General features: G+C 29.4%; 1 protein-coding gene across 7 annotated transcripts in view; it reads right to left on the bottom strand.

The window, feature by feature from the left end:
• The window catches only part of LOC136969637 (serine/threonine-protein kinase Genghis Khan-like), a 190,014-nt gene extending 166,725 nt beyond the window's left edge, over nucleotides 1–23,289 (bottom strand). For all 7 annotated transcript variants that reach the window (XM_067263897.1, XM_067263901.1, XM_067263898.1 and 4 more), the window contains exon 1: nucleotides 22,572–23,289. In XM_067263897.1, the coding sequence (XP_067119998.1) occupies nucleotides 22,572–22,758 (187 nt within the window). In that variant the 5' untranslated portion in view covers nucleotides 22,759–23,289. The remainder of the gene's footprint in view (nucleotides 1–22,571) is intronic.
• Between the last annotated feature and the right edge of the window lie 247 nt (nucleotides 23,290–23,536).

Genomic DNA, 23,536 nt, shown 5'->3' with positions numbered 1-23,536 from the left:
CCATCCTAATTAATTTACACCTCATGATGGCTAGCATATGCTATTAGGGCTATATTGTCCAATTTCTTGTTGATTGCATACTTTTGTTTCTTAATCCTTTGAGACAGGTTGCATCTGATAGCACCTACAAATGTCATTATTTTTTTGCTTATGCAGAAATCTTCAATCAAAATAATTTGACAAAACTGGAGAAGTAACCAAATGACAGAAGCAGTACACCTTGTATAACTCTAGCAATATATGTTTTTGGTTAATTAAATATATTGCTGGAGTTATACAAAGGTGTATTGCTCCTTTTGTTTGGTCTTCAATCAGAATGGAATAAATTCCAGAGAAATCGTTATAGTTATAAAATATCTTACTGTTCCGTACAATCTCAGGTTTAAATTGTTATGGTTGGCCATCTCCATATATATTTTTCTTAAGGCAGGGGAAAATGCAGCATAACTTTCCTCCTGTCTTCACATGGACCTGACTGGTTATGAGTACTTGAAAAGGTGGTGATTAAATGTATCAATTCCAGCAAGTAATCATGCTGTTTTGCTATCTTTTTGATGTAATTAAGTTCATTGAAAGTCTAGGATGCTAGTACAATGTGCAGAGGACCTTCTTATTAAAGATCTAAACCAGACAGAGCTTTAGATGATGGGGCCACTGAGTTATAAGCAATAAAAATGGATTGATATGTTTGTTTTCAGTATATGTTGATATGAAGCTTGCATCATTTGCAGATGATGGAAATGTCCAAAAAGTGAATCTGCATTCTGCTTTCCTGGTCCAATTGTAGAAGACCAAAAGGATATGTTATTGATCCACTGGAGAAAATGATGTAGATTGGGTTTCTTGCACCATAAAATTAAGATATTGACATATCTAGCATAGATCAGAATAAGGTGTTGAAATTCCAGTAGTACTGCTCTTTCCAAGTGGCTTTTTTGTCACTTGGAAAAAGTGACAAATTGAGTGTGAATGGATACCATCCCAAGTTAATAAATAAGATGATCGATAAATTTGCAAGTGAAAACAATGATGATGACTTAAATCAATAATAGTGAAGAGATCAGGACCATGAATTATAACACAATCTCAAAAACATATGTAAATAAACTGCCAAAACTATAGGCAGACACATTTACTATAGAAGCCCAATGACCCACAACCGTAGAAACAACAAAGACAAGATGGACTTAACAGCAATGCCCAGGGTATACAGTGTGCCAATAATAGATGGCAGGTCCAAAAGAGATATAATATGTATAGATGCAACCTCTCACTCCCTTAGAGTGTAGATTAAAGAATATAAGTATACAATTAAGAAAAAAAAGCCTGTAATAGAGAAGAAAGTCAAGGTGAATTGGAACAATGCCAAAATTATAAAATCAGTACCTAATAAAATTGGTTAGAATCATATAGAAGGGCTACATATATAAATCCTTTCAATTTGATAAATTTATAAATTATAAGGACCAAGTAAACATATCTAATGCAAGGAAAACCTGATATGAGGTACCATAACAAGTGGGCAGGTCTCCAATAAGGCTTTCATGTGTTATGTATCCCATTTAATTTTATTTTTATCATATGATGCATAAGAGTGCAGAAACTATTATGTAATTTTTATGATTTTAAAAATATCAGAATGAATGTAAATGGCCAACCACTAAAACATTACTAAGTTTTAAATCAAATGTATGTTCTCTCAATTGTCTACATACAACCTTCCATAGCAGCAAAAACATTTATTAAATTAATATTTCCAGTCATGTTTGCTATAGCAGAAAAATTTTCCATTAACTTTTTGTAAACTGTTCAAGTTTTTGAATAGCAAACCTGATGGTCATTAAATATGACAGAAAGCATGAATTTAATAAACATTTTTGCTGTTGTGTAAGGTTGTATATAGTTGATTGAGTAGTCTGTAGGAAATCTAACGATGCAGTTATTTTATGAATGAATATACGTCCTTACTCTATTCATCAGAACTTCAACAAAACTGTTTAGCCTGATCATGACTTATAAATTGAGGTCAAAAACATTAGCCAATTGTAAAATTGGCTTGCTGGAATAAAGATTATTTGTGCGAGAGGTTCTTAAACTGAACGCAGTTTTTGGTAAGTGAAATACCACTATAATGTATTATTGTACAAGTGCTCCCCTACTTATGAACAAGTTAAGTTCCTGAGGTTTTGTCCTAAGGCAAAACCTCAAGAACTTAACTTGGCATGCATCATGGGAAAAGCAGCAGATTTATCAGACTTCGATAAAGGACAAATCGTTTTGGCTAGGCGCCTGGGAACATTGATCTCAGAAACAGCACAATTAGTGGGCTGTTCATGTGCAGTCATTGTTAGTACTTATCGAAAGTGGTGTACGGATGGAGAAACAAAAAGTTGACGGCCAGCTGTATGCCATCCACGATGCATTGATTTCAGAGAAGAGCGGAGACTATTGCACATTGTTTGCTGTGACCGAAAGGCTACAGTGGCCCAAATCGCCAGCAGCTACAACAGTAGTAACCAAGATAATGTGTCTCAGCACACAGTGCAGCATACCCTTCTGCATATGGGTCTGCATAGCCTCTGTCTCAGCCAAGTCCCCACACTTACAGCAAATGATCAGCAACAGCGTTTGCAATGGGCCAGAGAGCATTGCAATTGGATCTTAGAGGAATGGAAGAAAGTCGTCTGGTCCAAGGAGTCATGTTTTCTGGTCCATCACATTGACAATCAAGTGTGGATACACCAATTTCCAAAGGAGACCATGGCAGCTGGATGGACAGTTGGACAGATACAAGCTAGTGGAGGCAGTATTATGATGTGGGCAATGTTTTCATGGGACACATTAGGACCCATCATCCCTAAGGTTGTAATGGCATAGTGTTGTGTTTGGGATTGAACCATTGTTTTCGTTTATCTTAATCATCTGCATCCACACAAAATGTAGGAGAAAATGAAGACCATAAATGTACAAAAGATGGAGGATACATGGGAGAATAGGTTTGAATTAAAAGTACTAACAATTTCAACTTAACAAGACCATATTATGTGGAAACTACATATACTGTGCCTGGGACCTGGGACTTAATGCAGTTTGACTTAGGTTAAGAAGTTATGTATATATTTTATGTATAGTAAAACCCATCAATTTGGACACCCCCATATCTTGAATACTTTCACACAGAACTGGAAATCCTTGAACTTTTACATGTTTATGATACTCTGTATCTTGGGCAAAATGATATCCAAAGTTCAAAGTAGAGAGGTGTCCAAGATACACCTCTCTACTTTGAACTTTGTGATTTTAAGTTAAAAATTAGAAAAATTTCTGAAAATATCTAACTGTTGAGTCATTCTGTTTTAAGGTCTTATCAGTTTTTAACTGATAAGAAAATTTATGACAAACATCCTTAATGGCATTTTAGGAGATTTTCTACATTCCTGACCACCAATAGTCTCAGGCATAATTTCTTCCTAAAGACCAGGGCCATGTTCAATAATGCAGAACACCTAAGTTAGAATTCTGAGTGGCTTAGTGGGTGGAGCTAAGAATGTTCTGAGCATCATTGAACAATTATTCCTAGTTAGACAACTGGGCAAAATGATGGAAGGAGTTAAAATTCTGATTGCAACAATTGTCGAAAATGAACTGGTCGAAAAGGATGAAGTAACTAATACAATTATTCAAATGAAAGCTGCATCAGATTGTGATGAAATTAATGAAGCAATTATTAATTGTAATCAACGAAATGGACCATTATCTTTTATTAAAATGTATTCGGAATCTGTTATACCGACATATGATAATTTCACATTTCAAAGTCATTTTAGAATGAGTACACATTTAATCCACTTTGTGATTGTATAATAAAATACATTTAGTCCAACATGAGCAGCCATCTTGCAAATTGTATGATGAGACAAAAACAATCACGTCACTAGTAAAAGTTAGCATAGATAAAAAAAGCTGACGGAACTAGCTAGAATTCTAGCAGTGGGAGGAGCAAGCGTAGTTGGAAACGAGTTAAACAACGTAGCATAACTAGACTTAGCAAAAATTCTGCATTACTGAACATAGCCCAGGATTACCATATTTAGCTACTTTGTGCCAAATTGGCTAGTTCAGTGTCCATTTTTGCACTAAAATATTATAGTCAAATTTATAGCCAATTATCAACATATTTTTTAGCTATGGAAAAAATAGTTGGCTGCTTTTGTCTGCATTCATTGTTGTGGATCAGATCTGTATTTTAATGTATTTCTGGACCTACATCAGCCATTGAGTGTTAATTGTACATTAATTTTTTTTTTTTGTCTCTGCCATATGGATACTAACAGGACTTTTTTCAAGCCAGCAGTCTAAATTGAACACGTTCTTATGGAACCAAGAGTGTTCCACATAACTTATTAATACAGTAAAACCTATTTATATGTATTATTAAAATTAGTTTATTAATTTAAAATATATATATATATATATGTTTTTAAATTAATATACAGAATGGGCCAACAAAAACGAAACGGCAGAGTGTTCGTGTTCGTCCAAGCAAATCGCTCGGACAGGTCAATTTATTCTCGAGGGGACATCTTATGCAATAAAGTTTTTGCGAATCTGAATATTAACTAAACAAACATTTTTTTCGAAATAAATGTTTGTTTAGTTAATATTCAGATTCGCAAAAACTTTATTGCATAAGATGTCCCCTCGAGAATAAATCGACCTGTCCGAGCGATTTGCTTGGATGAACACGAACACTCTGCCGTTTCGTTTTCGTTGGCCCACCCTGTATATAATTTTAATATATCTTTATTTTTCCTTTTTTAAATTAAACTATTCTCACATCTATTAAATGAGTTGATTATCTATATATATAATCGAGACGAGTTGATAATAATGATAATAATAATAAGTGCAGAGCCCAAACGGTAAGGAGTTGAAAGTTGAAATTTGGTACACAGTTAGGGTACGTCACGAGAACGCACACTAAGAAGAGATTTTTCGAAATTCCTCCTCACGGGGGAGAGGGACAGGATTAAGTCTTAACACTTCCATCAACAATGGAAGTGTTAAGTAACAATGGAAGTGTCAACAATAGAAGTGTTATGTAACAAGGAAATTGTTAAGAGAAAGCAACGTGCAAGACGCAGATGCAGTTTTTTTCGTTTTTGTGGGAAATTGAACATATTTTTAGACCCATCTAACAATTCTCTAATTAGTCTAGAAACAGGGGAACCCAATTCTTGCATTCTGTGAAAACGGGTAAGGTTAACTATAACGTAATAATCTTAATCTTCGCTACCGTTACTTTTGCCCAAGCAATGCTGGGCCTACCTGCTAGTATAATTATAAACAATACTGTCTTTCCATGTTAAGATACTTTAACAATAATAATAAAAATTAGCAATTACTTTTGATATTGCATTGTCTTTTTCAGGCAATATATAATACATTAAACATATATTTTAATTTTAATCCTTATCTATTTTCTTTTTGTAAAGTATAAGGACTGAAGAGGGATCATTAAGACCCAAAATGCATTTCCTCCATCAATAAAGCCTGTATCAACAACTGCTCCTTTTTTGATATGTTACTAGAAAAAAGCCAATAGCTTTTAATTCTTTAAAATCCACAACAAAACCAGTAACGGAACATTTAATTAAATATATTTTAATATTAAAAAAATTTCTAATATATTCTATATGGTCTGAAGAAGAAGTCAATGTGATGTTGAAAGAAATGTTAATTTTTGTTATTGTTAAAGTGTTATTTTTGTTATCATTTAAGTCTCTGAATTCCAAAAGGCAGTATTGTTTATAATTATATATTAACATGAAGTGTACTGTACATATTTTTATTTATAAGTTGATAATAAGAAAACTATTTTATTCTTCCAAGAATACTAATTTTTTATTATGAAAATAACTTAATAAAAAAAATCAATAAATGAAAATAAATTTTAAAATCTTATAAAATCAATTTTATAACTTAAAAATAATCTCTGATTACAGATATTTCTATTATCCAAAATCCTTAAGATAACTATAAATAATTTCAAGTTTATCTCTATAAAATGTAAAAGTAAAGCTGATGCTATTTATTACTTTATCTGTTTTGATATAAACAACTCCATATAAGTAAAATATAAAACCCAAAAACAAGCACTTGAAAAGATTATAGGAGTCAAAACTGTGTACAGATAAAATGTTTTTGTGACTTTTCATCTCAGCTTCTTGACTCTTATAATCTTTCAAGTATTTGTTTTTGGGTTTTACATTCTATTATTTCATCATGGTTTATTAACTTTTTAAAAATAAATAAAATTTACTAGACATAATTTTAAATTCTTAAAAATCTGTTCAATATAATTTTAGAACAAAGCATTTTTAAAAATTTTATTTTCTATAACGAATAATGAAAATTGTTGTATTCCAGTAGCTTGAAAACTTAACATGTCAATTACACAATTGTTCCAAGTAAAGTTAATGTGTGAAATTATACATTACATGATATAAAAATTAATAAACATAATTGTTATTAAATTTTTGTGATATTTTATTTAAATTTTAGGGCTTATCACACCAGTGAATATGGCATTACAAAAATTTCATGTAACTAAGGGCAAAAAGCAATGAAAAATACAATTGTTATCTTTTAATGAACATTTCCAATTTTGCTATAAAAATGGTCATTTTAAAATTCAAAAAATTTTCAATAGAAATAATGCTTACAATAAAAATTCTAAGTTTCATATTTATATATATATATATATATATATATATATATATATTTTATTTTATAACAAATCATTGAAATATAAGGTTAAAAATTATTATTCAATAACTTTGTTTTTAAATAAAACAAATAAATAACAACAAAAATATTTTTTAATTCTAGTTACAAAATATTTTAACAAGTAAGAAAATCATATTGAATTGAAATGTAGTTTAAAACCATTTTTATAAAAGTACTAAAAATTAAATAAAATGTTAATTTCTTAAATAAAGAAGTTTAAAATATGATTTTATTTTTTATTTTTATAAAATTTGAAACTTAACAAACTTTTGACAAATGAGAAAAAATAAGCTTATTTTTACACCAGCAAATAATTTTACAAATTAATATACAAACCTTTTTGACCTATTAATAGGCCTGCATCAGGTCAATGTATTTAAGCACTATTTTTAGAATATATGAGTGTTCTAACATGAATGTTACAAAATTCAAACTTCAAGACAATTTTGAAATTTAGAACTGTATTCCATACAAAATTAACATAATATATAATGATGAATGATTTGGTAAAATTTAAATCAATCAGATTCCCAATCAGGTCCATTTTCCAGTTCCACCTTCCCAATGGGTATGAATCTCTTCTGAAATTGAGGTGAATATACCTCAGGAAGGCCATACAAACAACAAGAAGATTGATGTACTCTAAACTCAACAACTTAATTCAATTTGAAAATCATCTATTTACCAAAGATCTAATTTTTTATATAATTTGAACAAGAGAGTTGTAACCTTACAGGAAAAGGTTTCTAACTCACTGATTAATAAATATGTTAAAAAATTAAAATGGATATTCTTAGAGCAAAAGCAATGGCCTGTCAAGTATGCAGGTATGACTCAAATTTATTGAAACATCTCCTCACCTCTGAACTGTTTTACAGAAACGATTAGAAAGGGACTCACCGAAGACTGTCAATCTGAAACCAGAATATGTACTTCCAAATATTGAAAAACTAGTATTGGATATGAAAGAAAGTCAAAAGAATTTTATAGATGAATGATGGTATCCCAAATAAGAAACATGAAAACTAGGCCACAGGATATACAATTTTGTCATGACTTATCTGAAAGCAAAAAATGGCTCAAAAGATAATCAAATTATCACATTAAAAGCAGATAAAAATAGATCTTTTGTAATAATGAAAAAATCTACATACAATGCACAACTAAAGGAGTATATAGCTGCCACAGAAAGTGAACAAATTAAGGAGGAATATATTAGGGCAACTGGAAAGTAATGTCGTTTTTTACATTAAAATCAAACAAATAAATTTTTAACTTGTTTTTATTTTTAATTAATGATGTAATCACCTTGGTTATCAACAATCTTTTGCCATTTAGTGCACAAATTTTCAATGCCGGATTGATAAAAATCAATTGGTTTTTGAGCAAAATATCCAGAGATGGAATTTCGGATATCATCCAAATTTTCAAATTTTTTGTCACATAGAAAGTGTAGCAATCAGAATAAATGGATATCCAATGGTGCAATGTCAGGCGAGTATGGTGGGTGAGGCAATACCTCCCACCCCAATTTATTAATTTTTTCCAGGATTTGTCTTGCACAGTGTGGTCTTGCATCATCGTGTTGCAGAATAACGCCTTTTCTGTTGACAATCGCTGGACACTTTTCAATTAAACATTGATTTACTTGATCCAGTTGTTCACAGTAAAGGTCTGCATTCACAGTTTTTCCAGGTTTCAGCACTTCAAAATGAACGATTCCATGAATACTCCACCAAACACACAAAAGCGCCTTTTTGGGATGTAAACCTGGCTTAGCAGTACTTTGTGGCAATTCATTCAGAGAGAGCCACTGCCTGTTGTATTTTGGATTATCATAGAGGATCCATTTTTCATCTCCAGTGATCAAGCAATCAAAAAAACTGCTTCGGTATTGTGCTGTTGAAGCAATAAGTTGCATGTGGTGGATCAGTTAGCTTTGTTTTCTATGGACAGATTATGTGGGACCCAAACACCTGCTCTGCATACTTTACCAATCTGCTGCAAATGTTCTTGGATGATTGAGCAAGGTTGGTTAAGAGTGTTTGACAGTTGAGACAGTCCTTGATTGTCTGATACGGATTTGCTTCCACTTCCGCCCTTAACACATCATTGTCTAAAGTTGTTGGTCTTCCTGATCAATACAAGTTGGAAAGATCAAAATTACCGGATCTGAACTTAGAAAACCACCTTTGGCATTTACGAACGTCTAATGCACTTGGATAAACATTGCAAATGTTTTTGGTAGTAACTGTTGCATCACTACCCTTGTGAAACTCAAAAAGCATACAATGCCGGATATGTACCTCTTCTGGTATTTGGCTGGCCATTTCACCCAAAATTGCAAAAAAAAATTTAAGATTTAATTATTTACAAGTAAACAAGTCACTTTAACCTTAAAATGTCTTTTGCACAGCTTTGAAGTACCCAATGAGATGATAAATGATAAACAAGTATTGACATGTGCAGAAACGACATTACTTTCCGGTTTACCTAATATTGACAACTTACAAAACATGTTAGATTTGCATGTATAGCTTTCTGTCATACAACATGGAACTTTAACACGGTTGGAAAATTGGGGATATCACCCATACAACATGATTTCTGGTTTTGCTCTAACATGGTTCGAGAATTCAGGAAATTGTTCGTACAAAATTTCATGATTTTTAAGTGCAAACTCTGTTATTCGATATTTTTTCCTTCAAGTAAGCTTGCATGTTATCTCAAATCTGCCCGTGGATTTTACAATATTGAAATTTTCAATTTGTTTTGTGTCTTTCGTCAGGTTTACTTTAATGAAAACTGATAGAAGAATTTTCTTCTTCCTTGTCCTAGCTTTCAACCAGATATTGTTGACGTTGCTTTCAGACAGTAGCATTTAAGACTGTCACTGTGTTGTTTTATAGATTAATATTCATATTTAGTAAAGTTTATTTAAAAGTTTTTAGGTAAGTGTTATTAAACTTTTTTAACTGTAGGTAAGTAATCGTTTGTAAAAATGACAAACAAAATACAGTGGTATCTCAGTACTTGAACTGTTCTAAACGCAAACAATTCAGTATTTGAATACAAATTATGAAGAAAAATTGCTCAATACTTGATTGAACAAACTAGGAGACCTAGAACAAATTTTTGATCAATAACATTTTTATTTTGTCATCCATAAAGTTTTTTTTTATGATAAAAATGAAAATGTTACTGATATTTCTGACCAAAATCAACAAAAAAGCTCAGATGACAATACTTTGTAAAAAGAAAATGCCTCATTTAACTAAAATTAATATTAATGCATCATACAGTACTTTGAATTGTAATTTTTAGTTAATTATTGATTACTTTAATAAACACATCTCTCTTAACAACAGAAAATAGTATACTTTTGTTAACTTTTTGGAACCTAAACAAACCAGGCACCCTACCGAGACCTATAGTACACTAAGTCAGGTCAGGTCACCCACCCATTTGTTGGCAAAAAAGAGATGCAAAGTATTGGCTGTACATCTGAAGGAACATGAATTTTCTATAAAGACTAACAGAAGCTAGTGAAGAAGTTACATAACACCACAATAAACATACAACTGTACAGAACCTTGTAATGATGTTGTTTGTTTATATATATGCCTTGCTGAAGTTTGCAATGGCCAGTTGAGTGCCTTAGGAGTTTACAGGACGTGGGCACTGGATGCGTCTCCAGCCGGCACTGTAATAACCGTCAATGGTTGTAATGTAAACTTATATTTACTGGAAGAGGAGATTGAACCAGCATAATTGGCAATGCATCTGGATGGTAAGCAGGAGTTGCAAGTTTGAGTCCCACTCCAGGCCAATTCTTTTCTTCCAGTAGTCTAAATTATTTAAATTATTTAATTAAAAATTATAATTATTAAATGTATTAAGAGATGGCACCTAATGTCTCCCTCTAGTACCAAACTGTTTCATAATTTATTAGTATAATAGCAGATATCTAGCCCTATAACATTTGGCATTAGTTGGCTTGTAGTTTATAATGTATCAGGTTGTAATGTTGTTGTTTGTTTAAATGTATAATTGTTGAATAAGATCAAAATCTCTATTGAATATATACAGAGAAATTGCTGAACACAAGAGAGCTGCACTGACATACTGGCACAATCCCTGATATACAATAATAAAGATGAGATGAATATTTTGCAAGCACCAGGGGTGTATAGTATGGTGTCCTGGTTTAGGATGAAAGGATTTAATCATAACCTTGTATATATTGGGTCCATCAACAATCATTTAATAAAAGGCTAAAAGAACACAAATATGACATAAAAAAACTCCAGCAACAAGTTACGTAACTTTCCCAGCTATTATGAGATCTTATTTAGAAAACAACTTTTATAATTTTAATTATAATATAACTTAATAAAATTGCATTTAGAACCATCTGTTATGAGATTTTGTTATAAAAAACTTTTTATATTTTTAATTACTATAAAATGGAAAAAAGCTTAACTTTGAGGGTAGGGGTGAGTATACATTTATACTTTTTTATAAAAAAAAGTTATTAACTGTTAATATTAATAATGAATAAAATCATCATTAAGTCTGGCCCTACTGGAGATACACACGACTTCCTTTATCTCCCCACCCCTTGACCTTTAACCACCAAAATTTAATAGCATCAATGCCATTCATATATAAGTCACCATGCCAAATTTTGTTACTTAATCTTTACCCCATCCTGAGACATTAAATGAAACAGATGCCAACACACACACACACACAGAATTTTTTGCCACTTTTTTGACTTTTTTGGATTGAGATCTCAAAACATGGAGATTTTCAAGAGTCAGAGGGTCAAACAATTCCAATACTTTCCTTTATTATGTATACATAACAGCCAGGAAAGTAAAAACTGACCACTGCTCTTTCAATCTTTGCCATTGAAACAGGTGTAAAGCTAACTTAGTACAAGCCAAACCAATCAAGCATACCGTCTCTACCGAACAAGCCAGATCACTCAAAACCCTGGAAATATTCAAGGTGTCAAATAGAGGAAAACGTCTCAATTCCAAAGACAGAGTGAAGTTATACCCATCTCGCAATATTTTTATGAAGAACAAAGAACAACTCAGGAAAATTTATATTTGTAACATTGAACTAAACCTTTCATTTTAATTTTTACCAAATCACACATAATTATGTGTAATTTGTTAGCTTGTAAATTTCAAATTTATTCCAAAGTTTTAGTTATGTAACATTCATGTAACTCACATATATTCTAAAAATAGAATGTATGAATACATCAACCTGATGCAGACCTATTGATAAGTAAAAAAGTTTGTATTGTCATTAAAATTATTTGCTGGTGTGAAAATAAGGTTAATTTTTATGTCATTTGTCAATCAGTGATTGTATGATCCTAGGATGATAATCAAAATGCTCTCAAGTGTTTTAATGTAAGAGAGCTCTTCCTGTCTGTTGACAATGTTAAGGCAGTGGGTATATAACCTTCTAATAAAGTCTTTGAAAGTGATTAGCTTGTAGTGCATTAGATCACATGAGATCCAAGAAATAGAGGGTTGTATGAAGGCTTCCAAAAAGCTTTTAGTCTTAATTCTGTCATCCTTAAATTTGATAAGAATATCCAAAAAATGGGCCTCACACTCTCCTGCTCCAGGTACAGTTTTCATCTGTAAGAGTTGGTGTTAACATCAAGTATTTCTGTGTATCAGGTTTTTTTGTCTATATACCTGGCATAATTTTGGATGCATGTGTTATATTTCAGCAGGACAAACTTCAACAATTGAAAAACCATCTCATGAAATGTCCTGGATAGAGGACTGCCCACCTCTCCCTTGTAAGTAAGTAGTTCTATCATAATGGAAAAATGAACAGTATGTCTCAAGGCTTACCAGCTCAAAACTTGCCTGTGAAGAGTAAGAAATAGGCTAATGTGCCCTAACAGGAAGTTTCTAAGAAGGCAAAAGCAGCATTCCAGGCAGATAGATAGATACAATGACTCAAAGTCAAAAACAATGACCTATTCATCATCAAGCAGTGTGAATTCTGTAATCTTTGGATCAGGCTCAAAGGTTCCATTCATGTGATGGTAGGCCGTGACAAATAAATTTCTGTAGAATTCTTTCAATGTTGATGGGGGAGAAACAGCTTTTGTCAACTACCAGTCTCAATTTCAACCAAGTTTATGTATATTAGTGAAAGCAAATATACAAAAAGTTGACAGGAAGAGAACAACCACCTTATTCGGATATATATTTTTCATTGAAGTGGTATCAGTAAATCTGTTGACTGTTGTGTAAGCTATCCAGATAGTTGCCAGGGGTTCTGGTTTACTGGGTTGCTGAAATGTTTCTGCATCACATTGTTATCCTCTGGAGTTTTTTTGAGACCACATGTATGTTTTAAAAATAAACTCTCCTGGATTTCAATCAAAGAAATACTGTAGCTTTATAAAAAGAAAGAAGTAGGATGATATTAAAATATTATTTGAAAAAACTGAAAGTCGTATTTACAATCTGTAGAAAAAAAATTTGTAAGAAATTAATGAAAAAGATAGTACCTGATGTTTGAAAAGCATAAAAAATTGAGAAAAAAAATGTACTTTCAAAGAATAAAAGAGAATTGAACTAATTAATTTAAGATTTGAAATATGAAATTTTAAACAACTTGACAATGTCAGTGCTCCCACTGTGTTTCAAAGTTTAAAAAGTAGGACTTTCTGAAGAAAAGTTAGAATAAGAAGAACAAATCTAAAAGAAAAAAACTCCTGGGAAAAAAAAATCACCACTTAGAAAAGGATGTTTGAGAAAATATCAAATGAACAATCTTCTTATTAACAAGGAAAGGAAAGATAACTTAGAGTTAGTTTATTATATACCTCAATTTTATTTTTTTTTAATGTTGTTTGGTAGGAAAAAAATTTCCTACCAAACAAACTGTCACTCATTAGTTACTAAAATAATAATCTTAGATAGGTTATGGCCTTTACTTTTCAATAACATTTACAATTAGAGAATACTAGGCCTATATTTCCTCAACTAAACTCCAGACAATTTATTTCTAAAACATTAGGTTTTATTTGAAGATCCAGAATTTTTTTGAAGCTGAGATTTATTACCTTGCAATAGGAGATAACTAGGTAAAAATTAAAAGCAATAATTATCTTAATTTACAGATTACAGCTACAATGTTTGAAATAATTATGAATTGTCATAGTTAACCAAATTCACCATCTAAGATATTAGCCTATTATTCTGGAGACTCAGAATCAAATCAAGGAAGGTCAAAAAAACCACCAGGAATTTTCCAGAAGTGGTTTATCCTGGATTTGTCAGGCTCTGTTCCTCACTATCTGGCCATCTCATTTTATGCTTAGCTGAACCTATGATGGGCTTGAAAAAAAGACCCTCTTATTGCTCCACAGGGTGGAAAGAGTAAAAAAAAAAGGGAGAAAAGGATTTATTTTTAATGCCACCTTCATTCCTCAGGGCTCATTTGAAGACTGGAATTTATTTGAATCCCAGGATTTAACTGAGGAAATGTGGTATGTAGAAACAATTTTAAAAAAATCAAAATATCATGAAAAATGTTAATTCTAATAACAAATTAAGAACTCTATAATATATTATGGTAAGAAGCATTGCTATCAATATTACTTTCCCAGTTGACATAAAACAGAAAAATATTATAACAAGTCAAATTTGATCTTCCAAAATTTTTGCATTTCTTGACATTTTAAGGTCCAGATTCCAAAAACAAAAAAGGCATTTTGGAGGTTATAAGTTGAGGAGGAAGTTAGAAGGGGTAGGGAGTCATAATCTCAAGTGAGATCAGACTTAATGATAATTTTACTTGTTACTGGCATTTAGAAGTATTTAAAAATAAAAAATAAAATCACCCCTATCCACAAAAATAAGGCTTTTGTCTTTTTTTCTAACTTTTAGATTATAATAGAAAATTATCAGACTTCCTGGTCTCCTTGACCTCCTGTTGAGTGCTGAGAAAGTAGTACAAAAGCCCTTGCCAACTTTTTTTTTTAACTTTTCCAGCATCACATATTTTAAATATTGATATATAACCCAACACTGTTTTGTTTTTTCTATTTATTTTCTGTTGTGTGTTCTGCACCTTTTTAAAACTTTGAATATGATATTCAACATCTATATCTTCAACAATGTTAAAGTTTTCAAGTACTATAGCTATTGCTTTTTATCCATCTATCAAAGGAAGCTAAAATTTCCCCATCAACACTGTAGTTTACAGTATCAGCTGAAATGTACTATTCTTCTGCAGCTACAATCCCTTATCATTGACAACTTTGAGTGTAAAAAATGCATCTTATGGTGTCCACATTGATATTAAACAGACCTTTGATTTGATATTCCCTCCCACAATTAATCAACATTTTGAGAAATATTTTGATATTCATCCTGCATTTTAAATTGGTTAAATAATCATTTCTTACTTAGATTAATTACCATTAAATTTTTTAATTTTACTTTTCTCCTTTTTCTCCTATTTGTGGAATATCTTGGGGCTTTGTTGTTAGTAGTTTACTTTTTCTTTCTTACAAAATTATTATTAGTAGTAGTATTAACCACTCAGCAGTGAGGGATGTATATATACGTCGAGGGCGATCGTGTGGCAGTGGTGAGGGACGTATATATACGTTAAATTCTTTTGGGGGTATCACCAGAATCTAGCCAAAAACTACCGCAAAAAAAAAATTCACATAAAAAATGAATTATGTAACAATAAAAAAAGACTTTTCTTTACTAGACATAACTGTTTACAAATACTTTTTCTAAAACGGAAATGAGAAAAATTGCGTGAAAAAATACTTTAAAAATTTTTCGGGTATATTCTCCACTACTAAGGGATAGAACCATACCTGACTCTCCCACTGCTGAAAGGTTAACATATCCTCTCATGTAATTTTATACACTGACAATATGAAATTAATAAATACTGATCAGACACTTTTACAAACAGACATTTTAACAAGACTAGTGAGTCTTTTCATCTATTAACTTTCATAAAATGGAAATGAAGTGTTTTGCATTAATAAGGAATACCTCTGTAAATCCAATTTACATTAACAGCAATCATATTAAATACATAGATACAATCTCTGATCTTGGCATATTATTTAAGTAATGATTAATATTTTCAAAACATATTTATAAGATAGTTAAAACTTGGTCAATAAAAAAGGTGTGATTTAATGTCACTGTCATTATTCTATCATCACATGTTGTTCTTTCTTAGATTTTCATTCTTTACAAATTTCTAATCTATAAGTGCTTATTGCTTACTCATTTAGTGTAATGATACACCAACTTTCTTACAAAAAAAAAATAAATAAATAATAATAATAACTACTACTCAACAAAGTATATCTTCTTTTTTAATAAATTGTCCACTTACCACTTTCAGCAAAGTGGTTAGATCAAGAATTAATGCACCCTCTATCTTTCATTATATTGTGTATTTTAACCATCTTATACTTTAAATTTTTTAATGGTTGCCTCTCCACTACTAAATGTACTTGAACCCCAGTTAACTAGAAATAATACTTGTTTATCAATCCCTAAATTTAAGAATCTTCTTTTACTTCTTTCAAATTTAAGAATCTTCTTTTACTATCGGATTCAAAATACTATACTTATCTGGTAGAAAATATTTTATTTCATGATTTTAACTATTTTAAAAACAAATGCAAACATCTGTCTTGTGGTTTTTACAGTTTTTAATCTTAAATGTTTACTATTTAATTTATATTCTTATTATATTCTTACTATATATTCTAAAAATTTTTGTGTATTTTTTTATACTCTGTGTATTTGGCATTGTATTCTTTATATTTAATATCTTTTGCATTGTAATTCTTTCTTTACATATCTCTTAACACTATTATTATGTTTTCTCAATAAATTATTAAAATTAATACCAAAAAACCTTAAATCCAGTTTTAAAAAAATTGAACATTTATTAACAGATTAAATGTTTTCAACCAAGTATAACAGTTATCTTCAGGTTCTAGAATGGAATATAATAAATGGAACAGAAAGCTGAAAACAGCCATTATACATGATTGAAAATGGTCATTCCATTAATAAACATTCCATTTTCTTTTTTACTGGATTTAAATTTTTTGTTATTACATCTAGTTTTTGGACTTTTTCATTTCAATAAATTATTGTCTTTGTCTTTTTAACTTTTTTTGCTTGTTTGTATTTTATCTAGATATTTTTTGTTCAGTCAAACACAGGCAGTTATCTTCAAGACTTTATTCTTTAACTTTTATTACAGTAAAGTTGAAATTATAAAAAATGGAATAAGTTTGTAGATTAAATTCTAAAAGAGTGAATAAGTGTTTGCTCCCATAAATCAAGGAGCGCTGCAAAATTTGGGACCAAAAATTGCATTGTATCTTCTATCTTATAAACAGTAAGTCAAAATCATCTTTTGATATGCTGATGAAAAAAAAAAAAATTGCTCTTTAAAATCAAAGTTTAGTGTAAAACCTAAAAACACTAAATTGAAACCCAAATTTAATCATTTTTAGTAGTCTCAACTAGTTCTCCATAAAAATGAATGCCTAATCAGAATTAATGTTAAACTGAGAAACATTAAAAATGGGATTTCACTTTATATTGAAATGACACACTAATAAATTCAGCAAATGATAATATGTTTTTAGAGCTAAAACTATATACAACAACAAAGTACTTTGGTGTATGAGATGCAATCAAAAAGTTCTGAGACGGGGTGTATAAAAAGAACACAATATACTTTATTTAACTTTGACAGTCATCATCTTCAAAATAGTCCCCTTCTACGATGATGCATCAATTCCAGCATTCCTGCCAAGCTTGGAATAGTCCCTGATTCATGAAAACCATGTGCATCTCTCACTGCATGCTCATGACTATGCAGCACTCCCTTGTGTCACAACAGTCTGAGTCTTGGAACTTTTTGACTGCACCTTGTATATATTGTAAATAAAAGCAAAATAATTACTGAATATAAAACTGGTCCTGGAGTTAATGTTGTTAATGAAATATTACTAAACATTTTCCAAATTTAAAGAAAAATTGCTACAACAGCTTAGAAAAACCTGGAACAAATTGAGAAAAACTAGAGCAATAAAAATCATAAAGACCCTTGTAATCTTCACTGAGACTTGATTAAACACTCATACTAGAAAAACTATTGTTGAGATTTACAGATTAAAAAAAATTAAATCAAGTGCCAGAGGGACTTTTTAATCAACTTACATATTTGTAAGCAGAGAAAAGCCTGAAAAGAAAAGTCGACTCTATTCATGTTAATTGTGTTCCTGTGGTTGTAAAGGATGTGTAAAGACAACAAATTTTTATTTGTATTTGGTCTTCAATATTTTTAAAAATTAAATTTTTAATTTAAAGAAATCTAAAAGTTTATTATTTAATGATCACAAAATCTTGCATTACATATACATTACATGTAGGAAAAAGAAGCAGACTCAAGAATATGTATTACATATGCTTCATTTAGAAAAAAAATTGCTTCTTTGTTATCACTTAAAGATAAGTAGTAGTACAATTAGAACAATGTCTTAAAAAGTAGAAAAAGAAAGATGAATATGAGGCCTGCAATGTTAGGTCAAAAATATTTAAGACTTATAATAGTTCAGTCAAATATAAGAGCTTTTGGAGATAACATTAAATGTAAAAGTCTTAATCTTATTAATTTTTTAAAAAAAATTAAATATCAAAGGTATTGCATCAAATAAATACAAATAATTTAGAATATGCATAGGTATAGTCTAAATATATTTTTGTTGAAAATAGAATTTGAACAAAACTCAAAAATCTTATAGCTAGTAAAAAAAATAGGCATTTCCCTGATGAAAGTTGAAAGGAATAATAATAATGACATTTGTAGAAAATGCCATATCTTGCATAAGACTATACAACACATCCTATCTGGATTATCATGATCCTAAACATTAAAAATATGATTCGTTGTTCTAAATAAAGCTAATGTATTACATAATTATTTCAAACTACCAATTGGAGGAGATATATAAAGCTTATCAAATTGTATTGTAACAATTAGTTTCTCTGTTATATCAAATTATACATAATTTTCCATTTGATATTTTTCATTTTAAGAAGTTTCCCATGTCAGAAGTTTAATCTCAAGTCTAAATTCTTTCTGTATAAATGTTCCTGTTTAAGAAAAGTTCCTGCTTAATTAGACAGAAATCCTTGACTATAACTGGAAAATGGACTTAAAAATTTTTTCAACTATATCCTATCAAAAATTTTACACATTTCATTACATATGTATAAATCAAAATAATTACATTAGAAAATATACAAAATTTAGTGTCATTTTATGTACAGTTTTGGACCACTTAGAACATGGATTTTGTAATCTGCTTACACAGTTATCTGCAACAAACAGCAAGTTCTGAAAAGTACTATCAATACATGGGTCTTAGATTAGACCGAAAGCATTTGTTTTTCTGAACTTTTATCAGCTAGGAGAATTTCAAGGTTAGAATGTTATTATTTGTATATTATTTCCCAATTCTGTTGAGGATCAAATTTTTTTGTAATACACAGGTTGTACTGTAAGACTTCAATGAATTTTAGTACAGTAAGATATTTGTAGCTCTGATTTTGTTCCTGGAAATCACAAAATATATTTTTGTTTTACATAACAGAATGGATGAAGCAGGCTACATTATACAAATATCTAAATAAATAGATACTATATAAGCCTAATTCACGACAATGTAATGGAACATTGTTAAATATCGATTATTGAATGAAAAGTTATATTATTTTCATTTCTGTTTAAAAAGTATTTTTAAGCAAATTTAAAATAAAATTTGAAACAGTTCTATTGTATATGTTCTTATTATTTCTGATTGTTCATATTATTATTATTATTATTTATGTTATCATCCTATTATTGTTTTGAATTTTTATTTTAATATTGTATTGCATTATCATGCTAATTGATATATGATTATAATGCTATATTTATGTGAAATGCATTGAAAAATCAAAGATATCATATTCAAGGCATTTATTCTATTCCATTTGTTCTCTTGAAGACAATATGTTTAAATGTATCAAAATACAAGACATTAACAATTAAATATCTAGCATATCTTTTGTTTATTTACTTTTATCAGTTTAATATAATAAGATAGTTTTAAAGCTTCTTCGTGTAGTTTCGTTATATTTACAGGGTTCCTACTCAAATTTTTGTTTAAAATTCCATGACTTTCCCTGACCAACACTACAAATTCTCTGACTCTCATGTCACCAACTTTTTAACTGGTTATTTTTTTCTAATTAACAGTTTATATATTTTTTTATAATTAATGGATTAGTAAAATTAAAAATAAAATAAGAAAGACAGAATTATGACATGTCTTCTCTACAGAAAACTAAAATGTTTTATTAAATAAAAATAATTTATTCTGTTAACTGATAACTGCAAAACTTTATGGCTTTGAAAAAGAAAATAGCCATTAATTATTATTAAAAAATTCTGTATAATCCATGTACAAAAGTATAAATTTATTAAATTTGTCCCAATACATTTTAAAAAATTTTTTATCAACTTTAGATTATTAAGAGTATTAGATTTTTCTCTCAAACTTATAATACCGCATAATTAATACAGCAGTTTTAAAATCTAAAAGTATTTTAACATTTAAAAATAACAATTGATATTGTTGTATGCTTGTATATTTTGTGTCCTATACTGTGAAAGATTTGAAAAATACCGTCAAAAATATGAAATCATGGAGATATTACACACAAATCAAAATCAAGATTTTAGAGCTAAATTAAGTAACCTAACAAAGAAACAAATGTATATAATAAATAATTTCTTTAAGCAAATTACCAATGAGTTAAAAAACTATGAAACTAATTGATATAAAATTATTGTAAATTAACTATTTTGTTAAAAAAAGCAAATGAATTAAATGTAAACAAACAAATATATATATTACTATATGTTCATGTATTCCTACTAATAGTACTCAAGTAAAAAAAATGAAATAGATTAATGGTTAATCAACAATTGTAAACTTTTAATCTACTCCAATATTAACCCCCTGTAACAAGGCTTGCCTTAATACAAATAAAAAATATTAATTATTATATTTTGTGTCCTATAATTTTTGTAAAATATTGTGCATCTCTTTTTCATAAGTTGCATTGTACCACAATATTTCTTACCGCCTGCAGACAGCTACACTTGGTCAGCCATACTATCAGCAAACAAAATCAACAAGGCAACCAAGTAAACAAATTCCCTGACTTTTTCCAAACACTAATGAAAATCCCTGATTTTCCAGGTGTATAGGAACCGTGTACTTAAAAAAAAAGCCTACCACTTTCCAACAAGTAGACAGTATCAACACTGACCAATAAATGTAAGACACTGATAAAGTTTGTTAAAAATGTTCTGAAAGAAAAAGTTTTTCAGAAACATGCAACAGAAATCACATTTATCCAAAACTTCCAATTGATTGATGGACAATAAAAATTAAAGTTAAAAATATGTACATAAACAAATTTTAAGAAAAGACAGAAATATATAGTAAAAATTATTTAAACAAAACTTAAAATAATTACACAGAATAGATTCATAGTATTGACATGATGATAAAATCTAAACTTGAATCTATAAGACATAAAAACATTAAAAATATGTATTAAAAAATTTGTTTCCCCATGTACAAAAAAAAACAATCAACCAAAAAACTCGAGATTAAATAAATCTGAGAGAAACAACTGCATTAAGTTGTCACAGGTTTAAATTGTTTTAAAGTTTTTTTCTTTTCTAGTTCTTTCTTAACTAATTTTTTCAATTTATTTAATCATAAAATCACTAAATTTCTCAATATATAATAATATGTCTATTTTTTTACTAAATTCATATAATTATCAATCAATTTATTAAATTAATTGATAATTTTATCAAATTATTCTGTAATCCAGTAATCTTACAATTCTGTTAATTATAGCTTATTTATATTCACATTTTAACATATAATTCTGAAAATACTATTAAATAATAACTGATAATATTGAATTAATAATTTAATCTTGTTAGTATCTATTTTGAACTGTATACCTTCTAATTAAAAATAGATCTTTCTATTGAATTTATAGAACAGTTGGACATTTTTAAAGAAATTAAAACTATGACATTCATTTTTTTTTAAATTACATAATATTGCCAAAAGATTTTAAAAAATTCAAACATTGATTTTGATTTATCATGAAATAAAAGTAGGAGAAATACGCTAATAGAACTTAATCAAATTCTTGGTTGTATAAAATTTATCAATAAAATTAAAAACTATTAAAAAAACAAACTGAAACATAAGCTTCAATTTTTATATTTTTATAAAAATATGTATAACAAAAATCTAAGCAATATTATAATTTTAACAAATAAGAATAAACACATACAACTAATAAACATTTAGTATTATATTTAACACAAAGCAAATTACTGTTATAGTAAAAGTTTTAAATCTTTTATATCAATAAAAAAAAAAAAAAAAAATCAATAGTAAAATCATATTATATTCTATATTTATCAATTTATTTAATGTTTTTAAATAGAAGTAAAATTCAATCAGATTTGATCAATTAATAAAAATATGTAATTTGATGACATTCTCATATATCAATTGATTTATTATATATAACAAGTTGATGTTTTATTCATATCATCCTATTATAAGAATAAAAAATACTTACCATAGTCGATAAAATTCGAGATGGTCTTTTCTTTCCGTAGTGAAGAGTTGACACATTCATCATACAGAACAACCAATGCATCCAATAATGTTTCAATACTAAAACTTTTTCCATTCAACATCAAAGGACCACCCAAAAGTAATTGTTCCAGACGTTTCATACGCTCTTCCAGCGTTAAGTCTGACATTATTTTAATTTATTATTATCTCAAGGCAATAATTATGAATTCCAAAGCACCATATTTGATAGATCTATGGAATTTGGCTTCTGGGAAACACATAAGCTTAATGATAATCGTATGGCAGGAAGGAACTCCTGAAATTTGTAGATATTATCCGTCTTCATTGTTGTTCATTTCATATAAATAAGGCAAACGTGGAATTCCTTAGACTATGATTACGTTGTCTTTTGTTGCTACTGGTAAATATGAACATACTTCCAATTAAATATAAATAAACAGTAACCTCAATCTCATATATTTGACCTGTAAAAGTTGACAGATAGGCTTAATGATATTATTTTGGCAAATTATAATAAAGTCACCTGCTTAAACGTTGTTATAATTCTTCGACGATCTTATTTATCTGTCTATGGGCGGAATTTGGTAGAGAACATTGTGAGATCTTTCTTACGGATTCATTTGCATCAGTCAAAAGCCAATCACCTCCACTCACCGATCATGGCGGACATCAGATACGGATAGTAACTGGTACTTACGCTAGGGGCGCTATCTTAAAGATATTACGAGTGGAATTTGTAAATTGTTTGGATTGGATTCGTTACGCAAAGGATCAGAGTACAATTATTTATAAAGCCTACTTCTATTTTATCTATTAAAGGAAGATGTACCTCGCGATTGTTTACTTTATTAATGCGGCTGATGAAAACAGTTACTTTTAACAAATTATTAAAAATTATTAGGTTCTGGATAGAGTTTGAACCGAAATGCCCCGAAACTAAAGAAT

The sequence above is a fragment of the Centruroides vittatus genome, unplaced genomic scaffold (genome assembly GCF_030686945.1).
Source record: "Centruroides vittatus isolate TY-2023 unplaced genomic scaffold, ASM3068694v2 contig_18, whole genome shotgun sequence".
Classification (NCBI taxonomy): Eukaryota; Metazoa; Arthropoda; class Arachnida; order Scorpiones; family Buthidae; genus Centruroides; species Centruroides vittatus.
The sequence above is the reverse complement of the archived record's forward strand: the minus strand, read 5'-3'. Positions and strand labels throughout refer to the sequence as shown.